Source organism: Vombatus ursinus, unplaced genomic scaffold (assembly GCF_900497805.2).
Source record: "Vombatus ursinus unplaced genomic scaffold, bare-nosed wombat genome assembly UNPS02014821.1, whole genome shotgun sequence".
In the NCBI taxonomy this organism is placed as follows: domain Eukaryota; kingdom Metazoa; phylum Chordata; class Mammalia; order Diprotodontia; family Vombatidae; genus Vombatus; species Vombatus ursinus.
This window is the reverse complement of record NW_020954599.1, coordinates 11795924-11811030: the sequence shown is the minus strand read 5'-3', so window position 1 is coordinate 11811030 and position 15107 is coordinate 11795924. Positions and strand designations below refer to the sequence as shown.

The following is a 15107-nucleotide window of genomic DNA, read 5'->3' as shown; positions in this document are numbered from 1 at the left end:
CTCTGCTCTTTAAAATTTTTGGTCAGCATGCTTGACCCTGTTGGATGTGAATCATTTTATTTCTGATTTGCCAACAGGGCTAGCTATCATCTGCCAAAAAGGCCAAGACATTTCCTGAGAGGTAGTATATGGATGCTACTGACATCATAGTAAACTCCATCTAAGAATAAAATCATAAATCTCTTCACTAATTCTCTGGCCCCTCAATACTCTGAAACCTGGTCCTGGGATTTCCTAACTTTTTTAGCCAAAGACTGCATTGACTGTATCAGACCATGTGTTTGAAACTGTTCTTTTCATGTGTAGGTTTCTTTTTCTCATAGTTCTCAGCCAGGATTTCTTAAATCTTTTAAACCATCTTTGTCCACCTTAAAAATTTTTTTATTATTAAGCAGATATTTTCTTTTCACTTCTTCATCCAACTGAAAGATAAATGAAAAAAGAAAACCTTTGTGATAAATATTCATAATCAAACAAAACAAAGGCCCATATTGGCCATATTGAAGAATATGTCTCATTCTTTATATTAATCCATCATTTCCCTGCAGCAAGTGAGTAGGATTCTTCCTCATCAGTCCTCTGAAATCATGGCCAATCATGGCATTGATCAGAGTTCTTTGGCCTTCCAAAAGGGTTTATTTCTCACCTATAACACCCTCCACCATTTAAAAAGAAAAAACAAAACCCTTATAAAATATGCATGATCAAGTAAGATGAATTCCTATATTAGCCATGTAAAACAATATGTTTCATTCAGCACCCCAAATCACCTCACCATTAGGAGGTAGGTAAGTATTCTTTATCATCGGATCCCTTGAGCACTTCATTGATTTAGAATTCTTAATTCTTTCAAAGTTATTGTTTTACAATGTTGTTGTTATTATAGAAATTGTTCACATTTTTCTCACTTCACTCTGCATCAGTTCATACAGGCTTCACTGAAACCATCCCTTTCATCATTTCTTAAAGCAAAACAGCATTACACTCCATTCATATGCCATAAGTTGTTCAGCCATTTCCCAACTGAAGCGTACCCCCTTAGTTTCCCATTCTTTGCCACTACAAAGAGAGCTGCTATCAGTATTTTTGTACATCTAGGGCATTTTCTCTTTCTTTGATTCTCTTTGGGATAAGGGCCTAGTAGTATATCAGATGGTATATATATATATATTTGTAACTTTGGGGGCATAGTTCCAAACTGCTTTCCAGAATATCTGTATCATCCACACGTTCACCAGTGATGCATTAAAGTGTCTGTTTTCCTGTAACCACTTCAACATTTGCCATTTTCCCTTTTTGTCAACTTTAGCAATCAAGTACAAGGTTGAATATCAGAGTTGTTTTAATTTGCGTTTCTCTGATTGTTAGTGATTTCTAGTATTTTTCCTATGGCCAATAGCTTGTGTTTCTTCTCTTGAGAACTGCCTATCCATATTTTTTGACCGTTTATCAACAGAGGAATGACTCTTATTTCTGACAGACAACTAGGTGACACTGTGGCTAGAATGTTAGACTTAAAGTCAGGAAGACCTGAATTTGAACCCAGCCTCAAATATTTACTGGCTGTGTGCTCCTGGGCAAGTCAAATATGTCCTCTGGGCCTTGGTTTCCTTATCTATAAAATGGAGATAAAATAGGACCTATCTCACAAGGTTGTTGTGAGGATCAAATGAATTAACATTTGTAAAGCACTTTGCAAACCTTAATAGGCTATAAAAATGCTAGCTACTAATGATATTAATCATTTGAAACAGTTCTTCACATATCTTGGTTTAATTTTTAATTTATTTTTTATTTTTTTAGGCAATTGGGGTTAAGTGACTTGCCCAGGGTCACACAGTTAGTAAGTGTCAAGTGTTTGGTCTGAGGCCAGATTTGAATTCAGGTCCTCCTGACTTCAGGGCCAGTGCTCTATCCACCGTGCCACCTAGCTGCCCCTTTCTTCATATATCTTGGAAAAGAGACTTTTATCAAAGAAACTTGCCAGAAAAAAATTATTTCATTTAACTGCCTTCTAATTTTAGATGCATTGGAATTATTTGTGCTAAACAAAATTTATTTTATGTAATCAAAATTATTCCTTTTATCGTTTGTCGTCCTCTCTATTCCTTATTTGGCAATGAACTCTTTCCTTATAAAAAAATTATTCCTTGCTCCTTTAATTTGTTTATGATTTAACCTTTTACATCTAGGCCATGTATCCATTTGCAGTTTATCTTGGTATATGTTATCAGATGATGGTCTCGACCTAATTTCTTCCAGACTCCAATTTTCCCAACAGTTTTTGCCAGACAACGAGTCCTTATTCCAGTAGCTGAGATCTTTGGGTTCCCTCCATCCTCTTCCCTAGCTTCTTTTTTCTTAGTCCTCTTTATCGCCAGTCTCAGTTATATTCCCCAGGCCATCTTTCTGGCTCTGGCCTTCCTACTGAGGGAAATGAAGTCTCAAGCTTCTTCATGGTGAAGGGAATGGAGGTAGTAGGTGAAGAGGAGGAGGAGGAAGCACCAATATTTAGTTCTATTCTTTTCTCATTGATGTAGTTAGGGTATACCTACTTCATCTCTCTGGGCTGTGACTTTCTGTTCTGGAAAACTCTCCCCTCACCAACTAATCCACCAGAATTTGCATGAGGCAATGAAACAGGTCCTACCAAGTGAGGAATCTGCCTAGTCCCATAGGAATAAGTCTGGTACTGTGAAGCTGTATTACATGTGTATTTTGAACTTTTATCAGATCATGTGGGAAACATGGGAAAATCAAGCTGGAAATCACCTTTTCCTCTGCAACAGAGTATATATCATCAGCAGTGCCTGCAGGACAAGATTGGTCCTAATGCTACTTACACTTTTGTATGCCAGAGACCTGGAAAGTCCCCTTAGACAGCATTCATAATGTATGACTATCCCTTTGCCTTTTGCTAAAACAGACAATGGAGGCTATCTCCATTTGCATTCAGGTATCTTAAGTGGCATAATCTCTATCTTATCACGAAGACATTGAATTGTGCCTTTTGTTGGGGGAAGAAATATTCTTACCCCAGGAGAACAAATCTAAATATATCATATAAGTTTTTCAAAGATGTTATTCAATGCAAATCCCTCAGTGAATTACTTCAGATGGGAAATTGCAAAATCAGAGAGGATGGAATCTTCCATTGTTAATGGTAATGCAGAGAAAATAGCTTTAATCTCCCCTCTTTAGTACGTTTCTATAGATGTTTCCATCTTGTCTCCCCTAATCCTAATTAATCATGTCAACATTTGGCCATCCTCCCCCCCCCCAAAAAAAAGTTGTTTTTGAAAGACTCTTTTAAAATAAGCAACTCCTTGCAATTTGGCCTCCAACTTTATTGTTCAACTGAAATGTCTCTCCAAATTTACCAATGATCTCTTATTTGTCAAACTGCTGGCCTTTTCTCAATCTTCAACCATCTTGACCTCTTTGCAACTGTTGACTATTCTCTTCTCCGACTTTTCATGACTCTCTCTCTTCTCTCTGTCTCTCGCTCTCATCAGCTCCCATGAATTTAATGATCATCTCTATGCTAGTAACATATATATGTATATATATATATATAGTATATGCATCTGTCTGTGTCTATGTGTGTGTCTATATATATATATATATATATATATCCATATTCTCTCTCTTGAGCTCCAATCCTGCGCCTTCAATTACCTATTGGACATCTATAGGCATCTCAAACTCAACCTGTCCGAAACATAACTCATTATCTCTCTCCTCAACCCATCCCTCTTCTAAAATTCCTGATAACTGTCAAGGATGTCATCATCTTTTTAATCACACAGACTCTCAACTTTGGTGTTATCCTCCACTCCTTACTCATCCCACCTGTCCAGTTAGTTGCCATATCTTATTGTTTCTAACTCTACATCTCTTGCAGATGTCCCTTTCCTTCCATTGACAATCACAAGTTTACCTCATTACCTCTCACTGGATTATTACAATAACTGGTCTCCTTGTTTCCAGCCTCTCTGGATCCAATCCATCCTCCACATAGCTACCAAACTGATTTTCCTAAAGCACAGGTCTTATAATGTCATTACGAGATTTAATAAACTCTAGTAGGTTTTTTTTATTTATAGGATCAAATATAAAGTCCTCCATTTGGTATTTAAATTCCTTTAAAACCTGACCCTAAACTTTCTTTCTAGCTTTATGACACATCATTCCCCTCATGCACACTTTGATTCAGCCAAACTGGCTTTCTTACTGTCTCCCAACTCTGTGTCTATACTTGCAATGCTCTCCCTCTTTATCTCTCTCTTAGAACCCCAGCTTTTCTCCAACTCTCAGCTTGTGGCACCTTCTTTACTAATCCTGATCCTTCCAGCTGGCACTGTCTTCTCCACCCCCTCCCCCCACCAATGATCTTGTATCTATTTTATATACTTTTTGTCGATGCATGCATATTGTTTCCCATCTCTTGACTGTAAGCCCCTTGAGGGTAAGGACTGTTTCACTCTTGTTCTTGTAACCCTAATGCTTTAATATATATTGCTTATTGCCTCACTGTAAAAAATTATGAAGAATTAGCAGTCAATGAAGAATGTGCTGTAGTTTGTCTGTTTTTGATTTGTTTGTTTTTGGTCTGGAACTGGAATTTCATGAATGTAGGGAACTCAATGTGGAAAATTTCCTCCACCAATGTAGTCAGCAACTTGTCTGTAACTGAAAATTTTAGAGGTTATTTGGGGGCACTAAGATGTTAAGTAATTTCCCTAGAGTTATATAGCCAGTATCTATCAGAAGTAAAACTAGAACCAAGGTCTTCCTGACTCTAAAGTGAGTTCTTTATATATATATATACACATATATATAAAATCATCATTATTATCGTTATCCATAACAGCAATGTCGCATAATGCCCAGAGTATTGGACCTGGAGTTAGAAAGGCCTGGCTTCAAATCCTTCCTCTGCCACTTACTAGCTATATCACCCAGATAAGACATTTTAAGCTCTTTTAGCCTCAGTTTTCTTATTTGTAAAGTGGGGATTATATTATCGCACCCATCTCACAGGATTGTCGAGAGGGTCAAATGAGATAATACATAAAAAGCACTTTGCAAACGTTAAAGCACTACATCAGCATTAGTTATTTACTTCTACACGCCTTAGGGCACTTCTTAGGGTTTATCTACTGGGCCTTCTTTGAGAACAAAGAACAATCTACCAAGTCATATTTGGGATGGGAGAGAGAATTATGCCCCCTCCTTCCCCCCATGAAATTACTGATATTATTATCCAAGAAAGCCTAACGGAGCCCCAGATGCTAGGTTCTTATATTAGATAAATCAATTGGGACGTAGCAAAGCCCTTACATAGAACAACTTGTTAAGCTATTGTCTATCAAAAAAGTTCCATCACTTTCTCCATATAATCCACATGTAAACCATATTTCTATCCCTTACCCCAGCCCTACAATGGAGCTCTGCTTTCTAAAGAGTTCTCTTGTATGTTCTTATGAAAATAGTAACGAACCCCAAACAAGCCATCACACAAAATTGTCAAACACCGATTGGCATTTACAAAGAAACATTTTTATTTTTAGCAATTATGGAAAACCATTAACTTTTTCATTTTAGAAAACATTAAATAATAAACCGGTAAGATGTTATACAGTACTTTTGATAACTTCTTCCATTCGTTTAGTGCAATATATTATTGGCACCTACAAGTGGATTTTTCAATTTTCTCCTTCTATTTTATCCTGTGCAGTTATCTGGCCAGAAGAGAAGCGAATGGTCTATAATGTTTTCTGTATAGAAGTCCAAGGTCGTGTTTCCTGTCCCTTAGTTTATATGGACCTCATTAAGTGATATTTCTCACCTCACACCTTCCCTTCTTTCCCAGTAAATGATAAGACGCTCAGTGGTTTCCACTGTTGGCAGAAATTTTGCTGCTTGAAAAAGTGAGAAACCAGACTGGGCCATCCAGAGGACAAAGGCCCCTGACACTGAAGCGCTTGGCGGTCAACCCTTTAGAAAGGCCCAAGAACTGTACTCCCCTCTCCTGGGAGGTTCCTGCCACTTCCGTGATGAACGGAATTTCTCTGACATTCTCTCTACTCTATACTCTGTCTAAACCCGGCCAGAGTACTTTTTTTTTTTTTTAAAGATGAAGTGAAATTCTCTCATACTATACCATCAAACACATAACAAGCCTATATAGTGTTTATTTTGTGTAAGGAAAGCTATCTAATAGTGTTAGGGAATATCATGAAATGAAAGACATCTGCTGGGATCTTGGCATTTGGCAGGCATGGTACAGTCTTTGGAGGGAAGGGACCTGAGTTCAAATCTTGCTTTTGTCACTTCACTATTTGTGTGAGCTAGGGCAAGTGCCTTAAACCCTCTCGGCCTCAGTTTCCTTATTGGCAAAATGAGGGCGTTGGACTTGTTGGCCTCCAAGGTCCTTTCCAGATTTAACATTTGTGATTTCCCTGTAATCAACCATTATATGACCTATAGTTAGTAGGATGTGAGGATGACATGGGCTTCCATCTGCCCTGGGGACAAGAAAATCTACAAAGATCAACATATGGAAATAGCAAATTGGGACAAAGAAGCTATGATGCAGCTCCCTAGTCAAACTCACATTGTTTGATCTTAATAAAGCCATTGTTGGGTTAGAAGGTGTTTGGGGAGTTTATTTAGGTACTTGATTTTTTTTTTTTTAATCTATCTTGATATAGGGCTAGACATCCCAATCAGACCAAAAGAGCTACCACGTTTTCAAAGACTTTTGGAGAAACAAAGTCACCCAGTTCCCCTTCCTTCAGTAAACATCTAATTTAACAATTCTTTCAGTTGGGAAATTCCCTCTTGTCTCAACTTGTTTCCTCTTGTTATCTTTATTGCATATAAACGACAGAAGGTCATCATTCTCTGTGTAACTGAGCTTCATAGACTGAAAAATCAACATCGATTTGCCCCCAAAATCTTTTCTTCTCCACGCTAACCAATCTCAATTCTTTAAATATTTCATCACAGACCTTTCTCTCCCAACCCTCTACCAGAGTTTGTGATTCCTGGCAAGACTGCAGAAACTATTGTTATTATCTGAATGTAAATAAATAATAAAAATCAAGAAAGTATTATTGCCTTTAGGAAGCATTTATTTTTATACTTAAGTAGAAATAGGTTGGAAGTAAATATAAATTGGGGTTCATTTAGTCTAAAATGGTGATAGACCTTGTTAAATGACTGTCTATGAGCTGTAATGTACACAGTAAGCCAATCCATATCTCATATATCCTCCAACTTTCTTCATATCTTAATGAGATACTCTGGCATATAAATTACAAGTCAACATTTTAAAAAATTATTAAAATATGATTAACGCTTTAAATACTGGTCCAACAAATTCCCTTCTCATCTCCTTGGTAAGAAGTTTTAGAGATTCCTCAAGAGAGAGACATAGGACTACAGCAAACAGCTGTTAGTCACCATGTTTGGCTTTGAAACTATGGCTCCAAGCAGTGAGGGATGTGGACGTGCTCAAGAGCCAGTGTGACACAGCAGGAAAAGCATTGGTTCTAGAATCCAAGGACCTGGGTTCATATGTTGCCTCTGCCATTTACTTGTGGAATCTTGGGCAATTCATTGAATTGCCTTGTGCCTCAGTTTCCTCATCTATAAAATGCGACGATGGCCTTTGAGATCCTTTTCAACTATAGATCTGTGATCTATGACTCTGAGTCATTCTGGGTCTTACTTTCTTCATCTATAAAAAGGGGAATTAGACTACTAGATGAACCCCTAGGTGCCTTCTAGATTTATGGTCCTATGAATTCAAAAGTAGAGATTTATCCATTTATAAGATGCCAGAAATATACTTGTGTACTATAAAGCAATGGTTTGCTGCCCTTAGCGGGAAGGAAGGACCTGATTCCAATAAAAATTGTCTAGGTAACTGATGCCAAACTCAAATAGAAACCAGTCACCATACCTGTGTTTAAGGATTCCTGTGGGCTGCATATTGACTTAGAAAACTACATGTTAACACTATCTATGTTCTATTGTATATTGATTTATTTTGGGAAATATTTTCCAATTACATTTTAATCTCCTTCAGGCTATTCTGGGGAGTACTGTCAGCAGCAATATGGCCTGCAAGTCACAAAAAACTGTGGCAAAAAACCAATTATTTATTAAGGAAGTATTGTCTTTAAGAGGCTCTATTTTTATTCTTAAGTTAAAATCGTGTGGAGGTAAATATAAACTGGGATTCATTTAGTCTAAAATGGTGATAGGACTTTGTAAGGTGCTGCCTATCGCCTGCCATTATGAACCTCTGGTCTAGATTAATCAGAGGTAAGACAATTATGATATAAAATTATGTATTTAGCTCACACCAGTGCCTTATCCTGTCAAAGTGAGATGATATTTACAATTTATATCTGGCCTACAACACAGGGTCACAGAAAAGGATAAGATTTCACATGACGCATCTTTTTAAGCTCAAGAGATCACAAGCTGTTTTTACCTTACAGCTAGAGTCTGTAAATATTAGGAACACATAAATATATAATATCAATAGCACATTTACAGAAAACACAACTCTACCAATATTAAAGGGATGCAATGCTACTCTATGTAATTGTCTTTTTTGAAAAAAAAATGGATACAACATAAGAATAAGTGTAATTTGACATAGTACACATCCTTCTTTCTTAAAAAAAAAAATGGCAGTAAGTAGACAGCCAGAGTTTGGGTCCAGGCTAGAGCTCACTTAATTTAGGACAAACAATTTCCACAGGTATACCGTAACACCTGTGAAATGGTTATTACATCTGGTACAACAATGGACAGTTAACAGGATGCCCTTTTGAATGGGATGTTTTCATTTGTTTGTTTAGAAAACTCCCCACCAAGATGTACTCCTTTTCCTTTATTTCCAGAGACATCTTAGATCCAGGATGAAGGATGTGATTTGTCCCATATACACTGCAGCACCAGAAAAGACAATGGATGAAGGGCTGGGGGGTTTGCCTGATGGCTATCATTGGGGGTTCTTTATAGAAAGGAGAGTTTTACTCTTCATTGGGAATTGCACAAAGTGGGCCAACAAGAAGTGGATCACCACTTGCTTCTGACCCAGCTCTTCTCAGCCTGGTGGAAAGGGAGACGGGAGGGAGGAGACGGAGCCAACAGATGCTTATTGCCAAGGCTGGTGGAGATAGGGTTCTTCAGAGCACTGGCCTCTTTTCAAGGTCACATCATCCAATCCAATCTCTCCGGGGTAGCCATACCTTTTCTCACCTTTGAAGATGACCTAAGGAGAAGAACCATGTACCGGTCAAGACTTCCACTCACTTCTACTTCCACTTACTTAATGACCATTTGGGCTAGAATTTTAACAAAAAAATCAAATATTAAGTTGCTTCTGACCAGTTTTTACCCAACAGGAACAGCTAGAGAAGTGTTACCTTCAAAAACTTGAGTTGTCCATAAGATTTTAAAGAGATTGTATTACAAAGTTGTTCTATCAAAAACCACATTTAAGTGTTGAACTCTAGGGTCTTTATCTGTGGACTACAAGCCACTCCCTTTCAGGACAAGTAAGCAAGGTGAAAATATTGGGAAAGAGTCCAGAAGTTTAAAAAATGGGATAAAGTATAGAATGAGAAATTGAATAACAGAATGTGTCCCTGTTGCAGAACTCTGTGTGTGTGTGTGCGTGCGCGCGCAACCGTGTAGGTAACAACCTTTGTGAAGCCTTTCCTCCTCAATGTCCCCACCTCCACTCCCACCTCACAATAATTGGCTTCATACCTCTCTTATCAGTCAATAAACATTTACTACATGCGGCTTCACAAGCAATTAATCTCTAGGTGGCTTCACATGACCCTCTTGCTGACAGTCAATTAAAAGTCAACAAGCATTTATTAAGTTCTTACAGTGAGCCAGGAACTATGCTGAGGACTGGAAGGACAAAAACACAGTAGACCAGTTTCTGTCCTCAAGAAGCTTACATTCTAACGGGGGAAGACAATACATAAAAGGAAGCGGAAAGGTGAGAGGGGATGTGGGGGGGAGAAAGGTACCCAGCTGGGGGAGGGGCATGGTAGAGAAAGTCTGGAGTGCAACCTGGAGAGGAATGGGACATAGGTGGCCTGGGCACCCTCCTCCAATGGAGAAAGAGCCATCCAATGAGAGGGAGAAGCCAAAGAGGCAGAGGGTACGATCAGTCAGCAAGTATTTATGAATATTGTGCTAAGAACAAGGGATACAAAAAAGGTGAAAAATAAAATAGTCCCTCCTTCCAAGGAGCTCACAGTCTAATGGAGGAGACAACATGCAAATATCTAAATATATAGAAGATACGTGGAATAAAGATGATCTGAAAGGGGAAAGCATTATGTGAGCGTATGTAATACACATATGTTGTTATATGTCACATATGACGGTTAGCTCTATTCGTGTCTTATTCTTTACTAGGTTGAGAGCTCCAAAAGGGCAGGGACTATGTTTTGTCTAAACCTGTGCATTTCTCCCAGGGCTTGGAATAATAGTACTCAGTACATATCAGGCACTTAAGAATGTTTGCTTAAATTGAATGTCATGCAGCCTAACTTGCTTTTCTCAATAACTTGATAACCCAGTTATAACTTACAGTCTTAAGAGAGCTGCTAGGGGCCGGGAGATGGGGGCTGTGTCTCTGAAGGGTTAAATAACACGTGTGGGGTCATAGCCAGTATATGTCAGAGGTAGGACTTAAACTCAGGTCCTGCTGACTTTAAGGTTGCCACTTCTACTGATTCTGTATGGACTGCCTCTTTTTTATTCATAATCATAATTACATGAAACCATCCATAGTGCCAAAGAGTCTCGTGGATGCAAACATCACAATCTAACCCTAAGGAGATGCTATCATTGTATAAGTCGTGAAAACACTCAAGAATGCTCTTATTTTAACCAGAAGACAACAGTACTGGTAGTGCCAGTAAAACTAGAATAAAAAAGAATAAAATAAAAATAAGAGAAAATAGAATAAATATTAGATTCTGAAAGCAGTTATGTTTCTTGGGTCCTGACAAAGTATAAAGGAAACCTAGAAAGACATAAAATCCTAGAGCCACCAACTTGACCTCTATCAGTATATCCTGTCATTATTTTCCAGAAAATTATTAAGAAGCAAAATAGTATAAGGAGTTTTATGATTTAAAAGAAATATGATTAAAACCTCATTAGATTGTAGCTCCTTGAGGGTAATGGCTGTTTTAGGCTTTAAAAAAATTCCTAGCACTTAGCACAGTACCTGGCTCGTAGTAAGTGCTTAATAAAAGTTTATTGACTGATTTATTGATCATGGCTTGGCTTATATAGCCACAATGTTAAGCACAGTTTATTATAAAGACTAATATTATACAACCTGTGCCCAACCCTCCTTTATTTGGAGTCAAGGCATAAAAGAGGAATTAAGTATTCCAATTAGGACTCAAGAACTTTTGAAAACAATTGTTATTTAAACCAGGCCAACCATGCCACCTCATAGACTTCTCTTCTATTTATTCCTTTGTCTGTGCTCTGTATTGAAGTGAAAAGAAAACTACTAATGTTGTTTGAGGAATGCTTTATGACGTGCTCAGTGAAATCTGATTTCAGATTTTTAAAAGTATTTCAACCTTTCAAATATTTCAGTATTTCAGCCTTTCAAGGAATATCTATTTATGGTTTATGATTTTCAAAAGTTTGAATATGAGGAAATGGAAAGAGGAAGAGAAAAGCAGAGTTTTTGCTGGTCAAAATAAATAACATACATACATACATACAAACATATCATTGTATCACTCTCCACTCTCTTTTCCCTACCCAACACCATTTTTCAAAGTCTTTTCTAACAACACCATGACAGATCTTTGGTTCTGTCTCTTTTCCCAGGGTAAGTCTGCAGTGAATTACAGAGTGAGTAGAGACAATTAGTGAAGCCAGCTGAAGGAGAAGAATCCTGAAGCTTTACTGAGCCTTAATTGGTGGAGAGACCAAGATTTTCTCCATTCTGGCTTTTTAATGAAGAATAATTCACAATGCTTATCACTCACTCCAAGCTTCTCTGTTGTAAAGAGAACCTCACAGGCACTGATCACTCTGCAGTTTTACTTACACTCTTGATAGTTGAATCCCGCAGGGTGATCTGTGTTTGCCTCCAGCCATGGCCGCCATTTCTCCCCCACAGGGCCGCTCCGTGGGTACCATGCTTTCTCATAAACACATGGAGTGCACCAGAGTGAAACCCAGATACTTTGTGCTTGAATGACAAACACAAATCACCCGAGTTCATGAGGTGGCCTAGAGGCAGCACCAGGCGAGCTGCTTTTCCGCTCAGGTCTTTAGGTTCTGAGACGATCAGATACTGTCCACCTAAAATAGGAAGATAAACAACAGTGGTATTTTTATTCATGTTGGAAATTCTTTCTTTCACATATGGTTCGCTCTTTCTTTAATCAGAAATCTGTTGGTTGCTAAAGCTGTGTGAACTGTCCTAGACTTTAGGAGATTAAACGAAACATTAAGGTTAAATGATGTTAAAGTTATGTCTAAAAGTCTATGCTTTAATTTTTTCCTGATTATGTAGCTCCTTCTTTTAATTTGTGTCAACCCTTTCTTGGCCACTTCATTTTACAGAGCTTTCAAGGCACTAGGAATTAACTTCCCTGGGTCACCCAGCCACTACATACTGAGGCAGGGCTTGAATTTAGGTAGTCTTGAAATGGATGCTGGCCATCTATCCAGCATGCTATGATGTCTAATAGTTTTAAAAGCATTTACATGTTGCTTAACAAGAGAATCAGAAACACACTCAGACATGCCTGTCCGCTTACACTGAGCATCCCATATAGTCTCCTATTCCAATACTCTTCTTGATTTCAAGAATATTACCAGTTTAACCTTACGATGGTAGTATGAGAGCTTACGGGGAAGAAATTGATCAGAAAAACATTTCATTATGTATTAATCACTTGTAATTGACAAAATTGATGGTAATTTCCCTTTGTTTGCTGAATCCATCTTTAAAAGCCCAGATCAGGGGTTAGCCATTTTATAATTCCTATGCTTAGCACAGTGTCTAACACAGAGTAGGTACTTGTTATAAATGCTTATTGACATGACTTCCCCTCTTAAACCTTCCATAGCACTTTGTTTGTACTTCTCAATGCCCTCATCTGTAAACTCTGTGAAGATGAGAACCAAATCTTAGCTTTGTATCTCCCGCAACACATAGTATGATGCTTTGCATGTAGTGGGCACTTACTGTCTACTGAACTGAATTCTGAATTGCTTCTGTAAATTATTCTCAACCAATATGCTGATGACTTCTATTTTAATATATTTTGATGTATTACTAATAAAATAATATTAACAATTATTAATTATAAATGTATAATATAGTATATATTCACATTATATTAGAAATTATGTTATATTGTGTTGGTTATAAATTTACAATTAGTTTTTAATTATAATTATTAACAACCTAATGTAACTTTTGCAATGCCTGTTGACCATCAGTTAATCATCCTTCTTTCATACCTAAATGACTGACCCATCTTCCTTTCCAGTCATACATGTCTTAGATGATGTCCTTTAGGACACTTTTTGTCATCATCATTAATATGTTGCAGCCTGTTCAACACCCACCAAACATCATCTCTGTGTTGGTCACCTTCCATTTTTATTCTTCTGAGAGCATGGTATTCTAGGATCATAGCACAATGGATGGTATTTTCTTATTTTATATGTCAAGGTAAGGGGATAAAGACAGAAACAGGTATTAAGTGTCTGCTATGCGCCAGGCACTGCACTAAGTGCTTTAAAATATTATCCCAGTTGATCCTCACAACAACTATGGGGGGTATTATCTCCATTTTACAGTTGAGATTAATAGAGGTTAAATGACTGGTCCAGAGTCACACAACTAGTAGTAAGCATCTGAGATTGAATTTTAACTCAACTTTCCATGACTCTACACCTAGTGTTCTACATATTGCACATATGTATATATATATTGCACACACATATATATTGCATATATATATAGCTGCCTCTAGGTAGCTAAAGGCGATCATGTCTTAAGTGATATCCCTCACATCATTTCCTTTCCACATCATTAATATGCTGCAGCCTGTTAATACCCATCCAGCATCTCTTCACTGGTCTTTGAGTCACCTGAAATTTTGACTCTTCTGAAGATGTGGTCTTCTAGGATCATAGCACGATGGATGACATCTTAAAAGCTGCCTAGTCTAACCCTCTTATTTTATGGATGAGGAAATTGAGGCCAAGGAATATTAAGTTAAATGTCCAAAGTCACATAGAAAGTTAAGTAGCAGAGTTAGGATTTGAACTCAGGTCCCACAAATCCCACTGCACCAGGTATCTAGACTTCACTAGAAGAATATTAGTGTTAAAAATACTGATCCTGACATTGGGAAAACAAAGTGATAAGTGCCATACAAAAGCCAAACGTTTTTATTAAAAATCCTGAAAGCCTTAATCTTTTCACCAATTCTTCACTTCAGTAAATGTACCTGTTTCTTCTAGGTCAAGTGACTTCAATAATTTTCACCATTATTCACCATACTGCACCTTGAGAAAACTGTTGAACAACTGCTTCAACTGATCTACTGATACTTATATTCCACTTAAGCCCTTATCCTATTCTAAATTACACTATTTTTATCTCTTTATGTATCTCATCACCCCAAACTAAACTATAATTATAAATTATATACCCAATGATTCCCAGCATACATCATTTCCAATATGTTGGAAGCCTTCTTTTTACTTTTCCTCATTTACGCCCTATAGTTTATCTTAGAGAACAGGATCCAGATGCACATAGAATGCATTTAGTGTTTGCTGAATTGATACTCAATTAGGATCAGAGATCTTGAGCTGGAAGGGACCTTAAAAGACATCTAGCCCAACCCCCTCATTTTGCAGATGAGCAACCTATGAACCAAGGAGTTTAAGTGACTAGCCCAAGGTCTCAGAGCTAGTAAAAGTCAAAGGGGGGATTTTAACTCAAGCCCTCTAACTCCAGAGCCAATGGTCATTCCATCATCTCCAGGGAGATGCTT

General features: G+C 37.7%; 1 protein-coding gene across 6 annotated transcripts in view; it reads right to left on the bottom strand.

The window, feature by feature from the left end:
* Positions 1 to 6107: 6107 nt before the first annotated feature.
* NPNT (nephronectin) overlaps positions 6108 to 15107 on the bottom strand; it is a 111558-nt gene continuing 102558 nt past the window's right edge. For all 6 annotated transcript variants that reach the window (XM_027837448.1, XM_027837451.1, XM_027837452.1 and 3 more), the window contains 2 exons: positions 12131 to 12387; positions 6108 to 9298 (listed from right to left, as the gene is read on the bottom strand). In XM_027837448.1, the coding sequence (XP_027693249.1) occupies positions 9182 to 9298; positions 12131 to 12387 (374 nt within the window). In that variant the 3' untranslated portion in view covers positions 6108 to 9181. The remainder of the gene's footprint in view (positions 9299 to 12130; positions 12388 to 15107) is intronic.